At 38.6% G+C, this 14382-nt stretch overlaps 1 protein-coding gene across 1 annotated transcript; it reads left to right on the plus strand.

Moving 5' to 3' along the window:
- Positions 1-540: 540 nt before the first annotated feature.
- Positions 541-7089, plus strand: LOC306699727 (cysteine-rich venom protein-like; the record flags this gene model as incomplete). Its single annotated transcript, XM_079164448.1, has 8 exons — positions 541-600; positions 1342-1345; positions 1649-1749; positions 2589-2679; positions 3048-3190; positions 6485-6573; positions 6766-6848; positions 6953-7089. The coding sequence occupies 8 exons, from the start codon at positions 541-543 to the stop codon at positions 7087-7089; spliced, it is 708 nt and encodes a 235-aa protein (XP_079020574.1).
- Between the last annotated feature and the right edge of the window lie 7293 nt (positions 7090-14382).

Here is a 14382-nt window from a genome sequence, read left to right on the forward strand (position 1 = left end):
TCGTGATTCATTTTTTTTCTAAAGATAGATTTTATTTTGTAGCGAGTAACGAAGGTTTCAGGGGAAATGTATCGGAGTCAAAGTATCAGTTTTCTTTGCAAAATGTAGTGAAGTAAAAATAAAAGTCAACAGAAATATAAATAGTAAAGTAAAGTACAGATATCCAAAAAAACGACTTAAGTACAGTAACGAAGTATTTCTACTTCGTTACTATACACCACTGCCTGAGGGAAATGTGTAATATCTGAGAGTTAGCAACAGAGCTGAGTCTTTAAAAGGAGGGAGAGGAAAGCACCAACCCACTTGCACCTTCTGAAGACTCAGGGACAGGTATGCCTCTTTACTGGGTTTCCTAAACGTTGTTTTTAATATCTTTCGATTATTCGATGATACGATTGGATTGATTATATTATATCATATTTTTTATATCTTTTTGATCGATCAAATTTCTTGAAAATAAGAATCCAATTACTCGGGAACATTTTTGCCAGAATATCATATAAAAGTCTTTGTTTTTCATCTTCTTTTTTGTCCAGGAAAATGTTGGCATTCCTGATTTGCATGTTGACTCTGCAGCAAGTGCACTCTGCCTGCAATGTGGTGAGTAGAAGTATTGACTTATTACAGGTAGTTGTAATACAATGCATTATGCATTCGGAGTGTTTTCCATAGGCTGGAAAGTATGTTTTGGTTTTAAGAGATTTCAGTACATTTTCGACAGACTTTTTGTGTATTAATGTTGCTTCACTGAGTTCTCTGCAGAATAAGGTTTCACATGCAAACTAAATGGTGAGCCAATAAAACTTGATCCATTGCTAAGTCCAATCTTGGCCTGGGCAATTATAATAATATTCAATAATTCACGATTTGACCTGACCTTCTTCTAATATCAATATATATATATTTTATAGTCTGAAAATTCCAATATTTATTATTGATTTGGTCACACTGGACTGGTACAGAGACGTTAAACTAAAAATAACACTTTCTGCTGGAATTCATATATTTTCAGGAAGCAAATTATCTCACTAATGGTTTTGTGTTTAGACAACACTAGCATTCACGATAATATAAAAGAAAATGCCACTATTCCAATAATAAATATCACATAGCCAACAGTGTGTGTATTAGGAATAACTTTTATAACACTGAAAGAACCTTGTTTTATGATTAGTATTTTTTCTTTTTTTTCTTCAGCTAATGCCCTAACTTTTTAAGTAAATATAAAATACATTGTATTCTTGAAAATAGTAAAGACTACTCCCCTGGTGTCCTGATAAGAACTTAACTTTAATTTCTTCTCCTTTTCAAACGTTTCTGCGTGCCATCGTGTGTCCACAGCCAGGTAAGCACAATGTTAACCTCATCTGACGTGTTTGACTTTACAGACAGAGACACTTTTTTTTAGGCATCAACTGTGAAACCAAGCCTTTAAGTCTCCCAATACAATTATGGGATTTGGTACAATCCTCTCTGTAAATTCTTCTGTTATGTCAAGCTATTTCAGAGTAATTAAACCTGGATATGTTTGTGAGTCATGGCGAATAAATATTAAACCACCAGAGTAAATATCAACCTATTTTATAACTTTAATATGTTGTTTACCCAGTGGTTTTAAGTGTGGGTGTGTGTGTGTGTGTCTGTGTAGACATTTGCCCAGAAAACGCAGCGGTTCAGACTGAGATCGTTGCCGTTCACAATGCCTTCCGGAGAGTAGTTGAGCCTACTGCTTCTGACATGCTGTTAATGGTCAGTCCTGCTTTCTACTTGCACAATAAAAGTAGCTCGAGTAATATTTAAAATTAAATACATTTTAAGTGGGTGTGGTCTTCTGCACGACGTCTGAAAATCATAACATTTTCAAAATCAGGGTTGTACAGTTTGATGATTAGGAGCTGACTCAACCTTAAAGGGCCAGTGTGTTGCATTCAATAAGGATCTTTAGCAGAAATTAAATATAATATTAATAAGTGTTTTCTTTTGTCTATAATTACCTTAAAATAAAAATCATTGTGTTTTCGTTACCTTAGACCAACAATACATATTATGTATGAATGCTATTTGAAATGTGAAAATACATTTTGACTATATGGTCTGTCATAGATAAATATAAACACTCTAAAATGTCATTTTTATGTTCATTACAGTTGATTAATGTCAACATCTTCTAATCTATTCGAGAGCCAAACCCGACCACTACAATAGCATTGTACACAGTTGGAAATCTTTCAGTCAACAGGAGAATAAAGATGTCTCATTTCCTTTTCAAAAGAGTTGGGTGTTTCTGGAGGTGTAAGGTTTCTGCCCAAAAGAAGAAGAAAAATAAATAAAAAGTCTCATGTTTATCTTGGAGCTGAGTTTTTGCTTTGGGCTGTATGAAAAGCACAGCAGCTGGTCTCAAAGGAGAAGCCCGTTTCAACAACCGTTTTCATATTCTAAGATTTAGAGTGGAAAATATTTAGAAATTTCTTCAGTCTTTCAAATCACAAATGATCCCATTTTCAAAACCAATATCTTAGCGAGACAATGGATCTGTTTCTGCAATCTGGTTGTGGGTGTTTTGAAATGAAACGCTTGATTTTTTACAGAGCTATAGTGAGGAGGTAGCAGCCAGTGCTCAGGCCTGGGTCGACGAATGTAAGCTGGCTCACGGAGAACCCAGCACCCGCATGCTCAATGGTATATTATTTCTTCCTTTACTCTTCCTCTTTCTTCTTTGTTTCCTCTTAACCTTGCTCCACAAATGCCAGCACCTTAGATAATACATCAGAGGTGCATTCGGTGTAAAGGTTCCCTGTGAATTGAGTGACCTTGTGATTGATTATCAGAGTCACTGGGAACATCATCTTATCTGCAGTCTTAATACCTTCTTTTAATAACAAATTACATGGAGTAGGATATGTAATCATCAAGGAGATTATCATCAATAGGCCTATTAATGAACCCTGTTTTATTGAAAAGAAAAGAATCTACTGAGACATGGAAATAACACTGTGTTTGCAGAAACCCATTAATCGTGCTGCCATGTGTTTCTCCCCAATGAGCAGGATATGAACTGGGTGAGAATCTGTTCTATTCGGCTGAAAATAACTCATGGACGGACATCATCAATACCTGGGACAGCGAGGGGGCACACTACCTGTATCCCAATGGCTCCACCACTGGCCAAACTGTTGGTCACTACACACAGGTAACATTTAGCTAAACAAAGTATGTGGCAACAGCAGCAATAACAACATACGGTAATGTTGCTGCTGTGTTATTGGATGGTTACTTTTAATTCAACTATATGTTTATATTCAATTATATTTTACCAATGGATCAAATGTAATGCAATAGTCTTTTGGCATCTTTCAGCTCACTGTTTTGGTTTGTCGTTAGTATAGTGCCCTATAAATTGTCCAAAATCAAGGGAAAATTCACACTTAAATCAAAATGGCCGACTTCCAGTACGGTTTAGAGCAGGGCAAACTACGGCCCGCGGGCCATAAAGGCCTGTTGGGCTTTTTAATCCGGCTCGTCAAATATTGGGACAAAATTGTCCAAATTATAGTAAAGACCGCATTCATTTAGCCTTTTTCCTGCAATACCCGGCGTTTCAGTTGATCCCACTAGATGGCGCACTCCAGACACAATTGACGTTTGCTGTGGTCTGGTCTGTTCTCTCTAGATCACGCCCACACCCGCGTTCGCTACTTGATTGGTTCTTAGCAGTCACGACGTGCTCGTCACACCCCTATCACGTGACCCTTACCTGAAAGCTCACAGACAACAACAGCCTTGATTCCCGATCGGCTACCAGGTTAATTTAACATGGACAACTGATTACAGGTGTTGCTGACCTTGTTGTCTTTACTAGCAGCTGTAGTTCAGTTAAAGTCTGCATTATTACGGAGGAAGCAGCTGTTATTGGAGCGATTAGCAAGCGGCGTGTCCAGCGGCGTTATCAGATCTACGGAGCGGCCGTCTGAAGTCACGGTTAGCGGCTTTAGGGAGGGTGGTGGACACAAAACGGAGGACTTTCCTGTCCTCATTAATGCTTATTTTGTTCTGCACAACTATTGTGAAGTCCGCAGATAAAATGCAAAAGGTACAAAATGGTAATTGCTCTCCAGTAGGACAGATAGTTAAGCCACCAGCAGAGCTATGAGTGAGAACAGACAACAACGAAACTGAGAAAACGAGTGAGAGATGTGTTGACCACTTATGGACCCATAATCTAGTAAACTTTTATGTGTAAGTGTTCATTTTAAGAGTAAATTTCATGTGAGAGAGAGAGAGAGAGAGCAAGACCCGCAGCGCTGTAACTAACGTTAAGTCTGAAAAATAAAACTTTCCACGAACTGTGTCTGTTTGAGTTCATAGAGGAAGATTTTAGAGAAGATCTTAAGTATCAAACACGACCTTTTCATTATTATTATTATTGTTATTGTTTAGCTAAGCAACCAATCTACTTCCTGTTTACACGGCACCCGCATGCCCAGTGTACGCGAATAGTCACGTGATATTTGTTTTCAGGCGTGTTTGTCTGGACGGAGATCATTTCTAAAACAATGCTGAAAGGCTGTGTGGACGGAGATCGTTTTAGTTTTAAAAAGAAGTTCAACTCCCTTATACTGAATGAGTTGTATGCTTCACTAAGCGAAGTTAAATTTCCAAACATTAGGAGGATGGCACAGAGGATGCTGGTGTTGTTTGGCTCTACCTACGTGTGTGAGCAGACGTTCAGCGTGATTAACATCAACAAATCAGGCCACAGATTACAGTTAACTGATGAACACTTCAGATCTGTCCTGAGAATTGCCACAACCAAACTTTGATGCACTGGCAAAAAAAGAGTAAGCAAAAACACTGCTCCCACTGAAATGAAGTGTAAGTTTTCTTTACTTTTTAGGTAATGGCTTTTACTTGTAATTTATATTAGTTCACACAAACACTCTCCATCCATCTGCTACTGGCCCGGCCTGTCTGTCAAATTTTAAAACTCAATGTGGCCCCTGAGCCAAAAAGTTTGCCCACCCCTGGTTTAGAGCATGGTCCCAAGAGACTTATTTTTAGGTCTCCATGCGATACATGTTCCTATAGTTTCATACATGTACCTTAAACGTAGCGCTGGAGCTGCTCTTTTAAAATATTGTAGGGGGTGCTATGGAGGCAATTTAAAACGGCCAAGCCAAAAACCCATATAGACTGTCTTCCCATGACCTATGAGACATGTACAAAGTTTCATAAGTTTTTGAACATCTAAGCCACTGAACAATCAGCTTCCTTTTTCATGGCGAATGATGCGTTGCCACGGCAACAGCGTTCAACAAAAACTCACAATATTCATGGTGACGTATCATCAATGTCATAAGACTATTCTTACTAAATTTGAGACAGATCAGGTCAACTGGCTAGGAGGAGTAAATAAAAGTATAAAATGTGACGTTTCCTTTTGCCAGTAGGTGGCACAATGACAATGTGAACATTTTAGCATGGAAATTGGCTCAAGCTTGAAGCAGCATCATGCATAAGAAGTTTTGTGCAGATTGGATAATGTACTTTTTAATATACACTGTGATAATGTGATAATGTACAACTTCCTTTTTCATGCCGAATGACGCAAAATGGCCGCTACGCCACGAATTTGATAACTTAAAAGCATCCTGACCAAATTTAAAGTTGATCGCATACATTTTTATTTTTTTTATTTTTGTTAAACTACAAAGGCTGAAAACATGAAAAATCAATAAATGGGTGAATTACTGTAGCGCCCCCTAGCGGTTTATTGGACTGAAAATTTCAGGGTATGTTACAGGATGCGATGTGCACATACGCTGCAAATCTGGTGATTTTAGGACAAATGGTTTAGAAGTTGTGTATTGATATATAAGCTACGCCCCTATGAATTTAATTGGTCCATATCTTGTACACGCATAGAGAGATCTAAAAGCTTTTGATAACTTTTGGGGATCTAGATCCAATAATAATCCACAGTAAATTTGGTAGCAATCCGACTCAGCGTGTAGGAGGAGTTCGCAAAAATGTGTTTTTCACTAACTTCAAAATAGTGGAAAATGTTTCTAGGCGGAGCTTAGGGGTCTGAGAGGCTTTTTAGTAGAGCTAGCGGAGTTGGACATGTGTGTCAAATTTCAAGTAAATCGGACATACTGGCCGAGGGGCGTCGCCGGTCCAACTTGTAGAGAGGCATTTTGTAACACGCAATTACAACTCCCATATCACACGTAAATTTCCACCAAGCCTGACAAGTGTGCACATTTTGGTGAGTTTTCATGCATGGCAAGTACCCCAAAAATGCTCCCAATGCAGACAACTACAAATCAGAAGAATAAAAACCCTTACAATTTCAATAGGGCCTTCGCTGGACTGACGTTGTCGGTTGCTCGGGCCCAAATAAATTAGTCATGGCAGTGTTTGAACAAGCAATATGCATTACTATTAATGTAAAAGATTAAAGTTTTGGTTTTATATTTGTTGTCAGGTGGTGTGGAACAGCTCCTACAAAGTTGGCTGTGGGGTGTCTTTGTGCCCTAACAACGTCTATTTCTACGGCTGCCATTATTTCCGAGCGTAAGTGACCCTCATTCACCCTCCATTAGACTTTGTTGTATCATTTCTGGGAGAGCTTGACGTTGGTGAGGGTGAAAAATGAACAATAAAAGTGTCTATTTATATATTTATATCTGTATATTTAATCAGAGGTTAGTTCTGAGTCAGATGAAGTTGGGTTAAAAATACTGAAGTTTCTAATTTGTTTAACAGAGGAAACGTCAAGGGATGGAAACCTTACAAGGCTGGACCCCCGTGTGCTTCCTGTCCCAACAACTGTGACGACAAACTGTGCAGTAAGTAACAGATGTTATGAGGTTCTTTTTACGGCAAATATATCAATTTTCGACTGCGGTAGAAAAAAAGACAATGAGCTGACCTCTCCAATGTTTCATTTCAGCCAACCCCTGTCCTTACATAAACAGATACATCAACTGTCCAACCTTGACAGAAGAGATTGGATGCGGCAATATTCTGTTGGCTATTTTGTGTCCTGCTTCATGCCAATGCGACACTGAAATCTATCCAATAGCCTAAAGAGAAGCCACTGAGTCTGCAAAGTGTAATTAAGTGGTTCAGACTTTTTACATATTTGTTGGTTCTCTGTCTATGAAGCAAGCTACTGCAACTGTAATCAATTTCCTGTGATCTTATAATAATATACCAATGACGCAAGCAAAACAAAAGTGTCTTCGTACTGATTGCCTTCAATTTTAGTGGATGCTTTGGGAGTCTTTTTATATATCAATCTCTAATCAAAACCCCATGGGACAGAGTTTTGTGATGTGTCATATACTATACTTATGGGGACTCATCCAACTCAATGATATTAATTGCAGAAATGTGTAATCATAAGCAGGACATACGGTTTTACTGTTAATTCACCTAAAACCAACATAATATGAAATCAAAAATGTTCATTCTACACATAATCATACGATACAGATGATGTTGAAAATCAAGTGCTGTCATTTTGTTATGGTTGATAAGAATTAAACATTTAAATGCTTTAGTTGTTTTTAAATTTGATGTCCTTCTTCCCTCCATATAACATGAATGTGACAACGTCAAGTGGCCATTTTGTTTTTTTTATTACATTGACATTCAGAGCACAAATGCAAGAGTTTTATTAGTAACTCTTTCTTCATACTCGTATACTACGTTTCTCTTCACATACAATATGGTGGCTCCAAAGACCCTTTATTATCTACAAGTATCTACTATTTAAACTGTCTGGTGCTGGATCTTCTACATCATTATTATATCCATATGTATGGTGAAGCTTGGGAAAAAACTAAAACAGAATATTTCCCGTGGTTGGGGACAACACTGAACAAATGATCAGGTTTGTCAGATCGCACCTGACTGTGGCTCACAGCGTCACCACCTTCTAACGCCACCACCTAAGAAAATAGACGTATTTGCATGAATTTACATAAGCAACAAGCTGAATCAACTTTAAACACCAGAGGAGGCCCCTGATGCTTATCTTTGCTTCAGTGTGTAAATGTTACTGGTTCCTACTGTGGGCTGCTATCACCCAGATCCAAAATAATCCCTCTCAATCATCACTGTCCCACCAGAAGTGTGTGGTGGTGTCTATCTACAGAGGCCCTGCACTCTGCCTGTATTGTCTTTTTCTTATTATTATTTTGCTGAGTTAGTGAAGATTGTGGGTGTCAGCAAGGAGCCTTTGTGCCTCACATGGTTGTGTCAACCCGAGCCAAGAACAGAGCACATGGTGTGCAGCCCATTCTGATTCCCGGGGTTAGGACATTCGGACAAACCCACAGATAATTATTAATACCAGACTCAGCAGTTTCTCTGAGCTCTACAGAGCTATTTAATGTCTTTAATTGTTTTGGTTGGCTCTCCATCACCGCTCTCATCAGTGTTGTTTCCAGCTGCAACAGACAGCTGTTTTTGGTGACAACGCTTTGATAAACCCACTGTACGCTACCTGCTCAGCACCAAACGGCAAACAAAGTAAGGGGAAAACTTAGTTGACTTCATACATACTGATAAAATAAACACGAATGATGCATCATGAATAGAAGTGGGTTGATTATTGTGACAGCATTGCACCTTTTTCCTGTCATGTAATATTCTTTAAATATCAACTTTCCATACACAAAAAGCCGCGTCATATCATTGTGTCACAGAATCTAGTATAACCCTACATCAGTGGTCCCAAGTCTGATGGTCGGGACCTCCACCAGGGTTTGCATGAAATATCTGAGGGCTTGCAAGAAGAATTGCTGGTTTTAAGGGCCAAGAGGCTGGAAGCCACTGGTCTATACAGATTGGCTAGAAACATAAACTTTGATTAGCAGTGTATTGTCAAATACTGTCTCCACTGTACAATAACCAGAAAGAACCAACAACCCTTGTAGACCAGCAGATGGCTCTGTTGTACAACTCACCATACCTCCTGCTTCTGAATCCCAGTGTCAAGTTGATCTGCCTTCATCTGAACCAGTGGCCTGTGAATGAAATGCATTCAATCATGTAGAACAATGTTACGCCTCATCACTTACTCTCTGTGTCTCCTATACAAGAGGCTATAAGCGATGTGATCTAAATGTTAGGCATTAACTGTACCTGATATTTTAAAGCTCTGGATCATCTCCAAGAAAGATTATTTTTTGGTCACATATAGGTTGTTGTCCAGGTTTCATTAGAAGAGCACAAAATGCTGTTTTTCAGTGAAGACTGTTGTTACATCACCGTTAAGATCAAACTCTGTTGTAGTACATATTGTAGTATTGCTCCACATACTATAACAACTCTGCCTGTTTTCTCTCAGTTACTTTAATTTACAAGAGGAAAATAAAATAAATTATGAGATACTTTAACACAACAGTCATAGGAGCAGCTCTTTGGCAGGTTACCCTACATTTGACATATGTATTTTGAGTACATTGAAGACTACTTTAAACGTGGCTTTACAACACATGAAATACTTCACATGGATTGTACTCAGCAAGAAGCAGCTCTGGAGTAGAAAGAATAAAACCGATGGCCACCTTCATTGAACCGCAACTGGAAACATCTGGTTAGTGTCATGGTTACAGGTGGATGCACCAAAAGTGTTGACAATATCTGTCAACTAAAGAAGTGGGAATAAAATTGATATGGCATAGACTCATTATGGAGCCATTCTAAACAGGTGAGCATTACTGAAAGTTGAAACTGTTTAATGTCGGGACCTGTCTATGAAGTCCTTCGGGCTCCACCCCTCTCCCGATTCTTTTCACTTCCTCAATGAGGTCCACCAACTTCCCGAGCACCACCCTCTGGAATTCTTTAAAAAAACATTGCATGGTCATTGATGTAAATATTATTGACAAATCCCTCAGTCTAAAAGCTATTACTTACTTGCTGTGGACATCAGAAAAACACTTGACCTTTTGTTGCCTGGAGAAATTGATGGAAAGATGGAAAAGGAATGTTGTGATACTGTGTTGAACATGTCAGTCAAGTATTTTGTTGAGTCATACGAAGTTGGAAGTCAAAGGAATTAGGAGATACTTTAAGGTCTTTATTACAGGGAAGGCTGTAGTACTTTGTTAGTGGTTAAGCATCACCTCTGGGTTTGTGTCTGTGGACTTCTGTGCCCATGGTCTGACTGTTCTGGGGAGCTGATGGTGCAGGTCTCCAGGTGAGTGCTGTTGTGGAAAATCTCTTATGTTATCAGTAGAGGAAATTGAACTTGAAAGTAAGTTATGAAAATGAATAAAACCCCGTTGCAATCAGAGTTGTCTTTCTTCCAAGGGAAGAGTTACAAAAGCTGCATGCATTTGCAGTTAGTAGTAAGTGCTTCAAAGTATGTATCACACAAGCACCTGAGAGTCCTCATTTCATCAGTCGAGCTGCAATCAACCCCCGAATCCAGTGTTTCCCGGCTCCCGTTTGTTCACTCTGGGCCTGTGGCACTGTGGGTTTGCTGTTGCTGCTACCAAGAGCATTTGTGCTGTCTGCCATACCTGGGTTTCAAACTTAATGGAAGCTTTGGAGGGGTTCTCTGCCTTTTATTTTGTAAAGTTTTCTCCTGTTTTTGTGACTACTTGGGGAGTTCAGTATTGGTTTGTTTGTTTGTAGGCCAGCTGACCTCTTCTTTTCCAGTTAGCATGGGGGTTTTGTTTATTATGTTGGCCTTAGAGACCCTGACGGCCACGCTTCCTTACTTAGTTGGTTTGTCCCTGTTCATCTATACTGTTGAATGTATCTAATGGCCGCTGCCTCATCCTCTTGGTTTTTGTTAAACTTTTGCCAAGGTTTTCCATCACCTTTTATGTCACTTCCAGTGTACCCCTAGGCACACTATAGGCCGTAACAGTACCCCTTTCTAATCTTAAATCAAGTTATATTGAAGAACTTTAATAAAAGTTTGATAGCATTCAATGTTGATCAGTGTTGTGAGGTTTACACTGCCTATTTATGGTGCTCTTTTAAAAACGTTTCGGCATTATTGCCCAGTTTAAAAAAGTACTCGCATGTAATGAACGTATTACTTTTTGCATTTTGCTTGGTGTAGATTCTTTTTTTTTAACCTAGCTTTATTTTTTAAAACTCAATGGCTGAAGGAGGAGAAACTGATTTCTCAAGACCAGGAAAACTGGACATCGTATCAAAGGGTCGGTCAACCCCACAGCTAGCATGGAAAAGGATTTGTACTAACGGTATTTCTGGCTGACAGTGGCGGAGAAGCGTTGCACATTTTATAGCTAAGAATGAAACATTTGCTGAGACCCGAGTGGATTTACAACTCAACGAACACGTTCGCAGGAGGACCTCTGACTGGAACTGAAGTGAACTGATGTACTGAACAACCGCGAAGGAAAGGGAGGAGGATGGACTTTATCTTGAAGTGAACAGCAGCTGTGGTAAGTGAAGTGCTTTTGTGTTTACATCTGCAGTAGCGTTACTACTGTTAGATTTTCTATTGTGTCGTTTTAATGATGTTCCGTGTTGAGAGGTCACAAAGCCCGTTCAGTCCACCGAAAACATATTTCCCACAATTTATGCTTCTGCATTTTCCAAATGCACTAGTATTATTCAAACGTATTGTTCAGTTCTTAAGCCTCGTACCGAACGGTTTACTACGAATACGTATTGTTACACCCCAAGAAACAAATAATAACCGTAGCTGTGGCTCATAATTAGGTTATTCAACTAGGACAGCACAGAAGGCCCAGGTATAAAATGCACGGCCCGCCACTGCTTTTGCGCCATGAGCTTCAGATTTGTGCTTTTGAGTGAAATATCTCGGCAGCTATCGGACGGATTGCCATGAAATGTGATACAGACATTCATTACATTACATTTGGCAGACGTGTTTGTCGAAAGCTTCTTACAATAAGTGCATTCAAACTCAAAAGGAACAAGAACTGAAAGGCTAAAAAGAGAGTTGGAGCTTAGGGCTTCTTTAAACTTGTGTCTGGATATGAACGTCTCTGATACGAATGAGTGCAGAGCGATTGTCAGGGAAGTGTGAGAGGAGTTAGTGGAGTGTTGGTGATAAAATGTTTGTGTATGTTTAAGTAGTTTGATTTATGACCTTACCTGCAAAACTGTCATTCACACCTGCGTCAGCTGTAATTTGTGTTTAGCACGATCAAATATTAGCATTCAAAACACGTTAAACTAATATGCTATACATCTAATGGAGTCTTACTGAGCCACTTGAGTCGCTGTACAATCCTAGTCTTGTTTTTCTTTTTGGATATTCAGATTTCTTTTTTTGGGACAGAACTTTTCCTTTCAAAAAAGTAAATAAACTCAAATAAATGACTTTGCTTTCTGACGCAGCAGCAATGAGACAATGTATTTTACAATAAGGAGCATAACAGCAGGTGTAATCACAGTCTTACTCCCCACGATACTTTCACACAACGGTGACATTTTCAAAGAAATCTATAAAAAAATGGCCAAACAAGACTCATATTTCCAAGTAGAACTTGTTTTTGATACACCGAGACTGTTTGACTCCAGTTACCCATCGTGCTGTACAACACAATAAGCAAAGAGGCGATAACCGCATAATGCTTGTGTATTCAGACACATAATCACGAGTGAACAGAGAGGAATGGGAACATGCAACGTCACTCAAAAGATAAAATTCTGCTTCGTTCACACAGAATTTCTTGCAGAGCCAGCAGTCCGAGTCATTTATTTCACAGTTTATCTGCAGACAAACTACATAATAATTTCTTATGCTTCTCTGAGAATATAGAAATAAACCAAATTAAATAAATAAATACTAGTACTGCATGCACTGTACTATATTTAGAATGTCAGAATAAAACAAATGAAACAATAAAGGTATGCTAATAAGCAAAATGGGTACAATATACTCACATATTTACATGACTGTAATCTAAATGCACATGATACACAATCTCACTGTAATGTAGACCTGCAGTGGATTATGACTTATTTAGAGTAATCATCTGTGAGATTTTCCTTTTAATATTGGTGCTCTTTGCTCTCCAGATAATCTGACTGTGTGGCCCACAGAGAGGTCTTTGATGTTATTTGGGGTTTGATTAGCCATAGAGGCAATCACTCAGCGTGACGGTTTGATTTCTTTGTCTTTTTTTTTCAAAGATGTCTTTTAAATCTGCTGCTAGTTAAGTTGAAGCAGTATTATATGCTGTAAACACACTATTGACATATTACACGCATAGCTTAAAGTTGTTGTAGTTTATCTTTTAACAAATATTTCCACATCCAGCTGACAGAGTAATTAGCATGCATTTGGAGGATAGACTGTACATAAGAAGTGGACGTAGGAATTAGGCACAATGTCGTCACCCATTGGTTTGTGGACTAATGTTTTGTCCGTCACCATCTTGTTTTTTTTGTGTAGTAGTGTGTAGTACAACCGACCAACATTTTTTATGCAACCAAAAAGGTTACAATAACTTTCAAGAAGTGAAAACACACTGTGGAACTGTTAAAGTCGTAAGATGTAAACACGGGCAACGCCTAGACCCGGACAGCGATGCGACTTCAAACACCCCAAAGCATAACAAGCTTTGTTTATTTTTCTCTAAATGCTTTTAGTGCCAAAGCAAGCAATGGGTGTGTCTTCAGCCAACATGTGTTGTATGACTGTAATTCATTTAATACGGGACCACACGGATCTACCTTGTAATCTACCAATGCTCTTTTGATTTGTATTTGCCTTTTACCTCAGATGCCTTTCCATTCTACTGTAAGCCGTTTGAAGTTGAGCCGATGCATCAGAAAGTCACTACACCCTTGGGCTTAACAATTCCAGTGGCGGCTGGTGGAAAATGTTCTAGGTAGGGCCATCCAATCAATTTCAGCAAACATCCCAGTATGATTTAATGCAAAAAAAATTAAGGCATCAAACACGCATTACTACTTTCCAGTTAAATATTTAACATTTATTCCAACACGAAAAAAAAGCAATAAGTAACACTTTGATAAACACTTAATACAATCACGTCACGTCAATGCGATTAAAGATTTTAATCGTTGCCTAGCACTAATAATAATATTATTCAATACAATATAATACACACACATATGCAGATATACTGTACAGTATATATATATATATATTCTTTGGCGATTAATCGCATTGTTATGTGCAAAATTCAATAATGAATTCAGAAGTAGTGTATTGTGCACTTTTATTTTAAAAGTACTGCTATATGAAAAAAAGTGCAATAACATTTGGTTTGCAAACACTGCTACTGACCGAGGACCATTGGTCCTCCAGCGAGACAGTTTAGCAAAGAGTGTCGTAGAATGCACTTTTCAGAAACGAATATAATGAATGCTACACATGCTATATAC

This window comes from Pholis gunnellus, assembly GCF_910591455.1.
Source record: "Pholis gunnellus genome assembly, chromosome: 8".
Taxonomy (NCBI): Eukaryota; Metazoa; Chordata; class Actinopteri; order Perciformes; family Pholidae; genus Pholis; species Pholis gunnellus.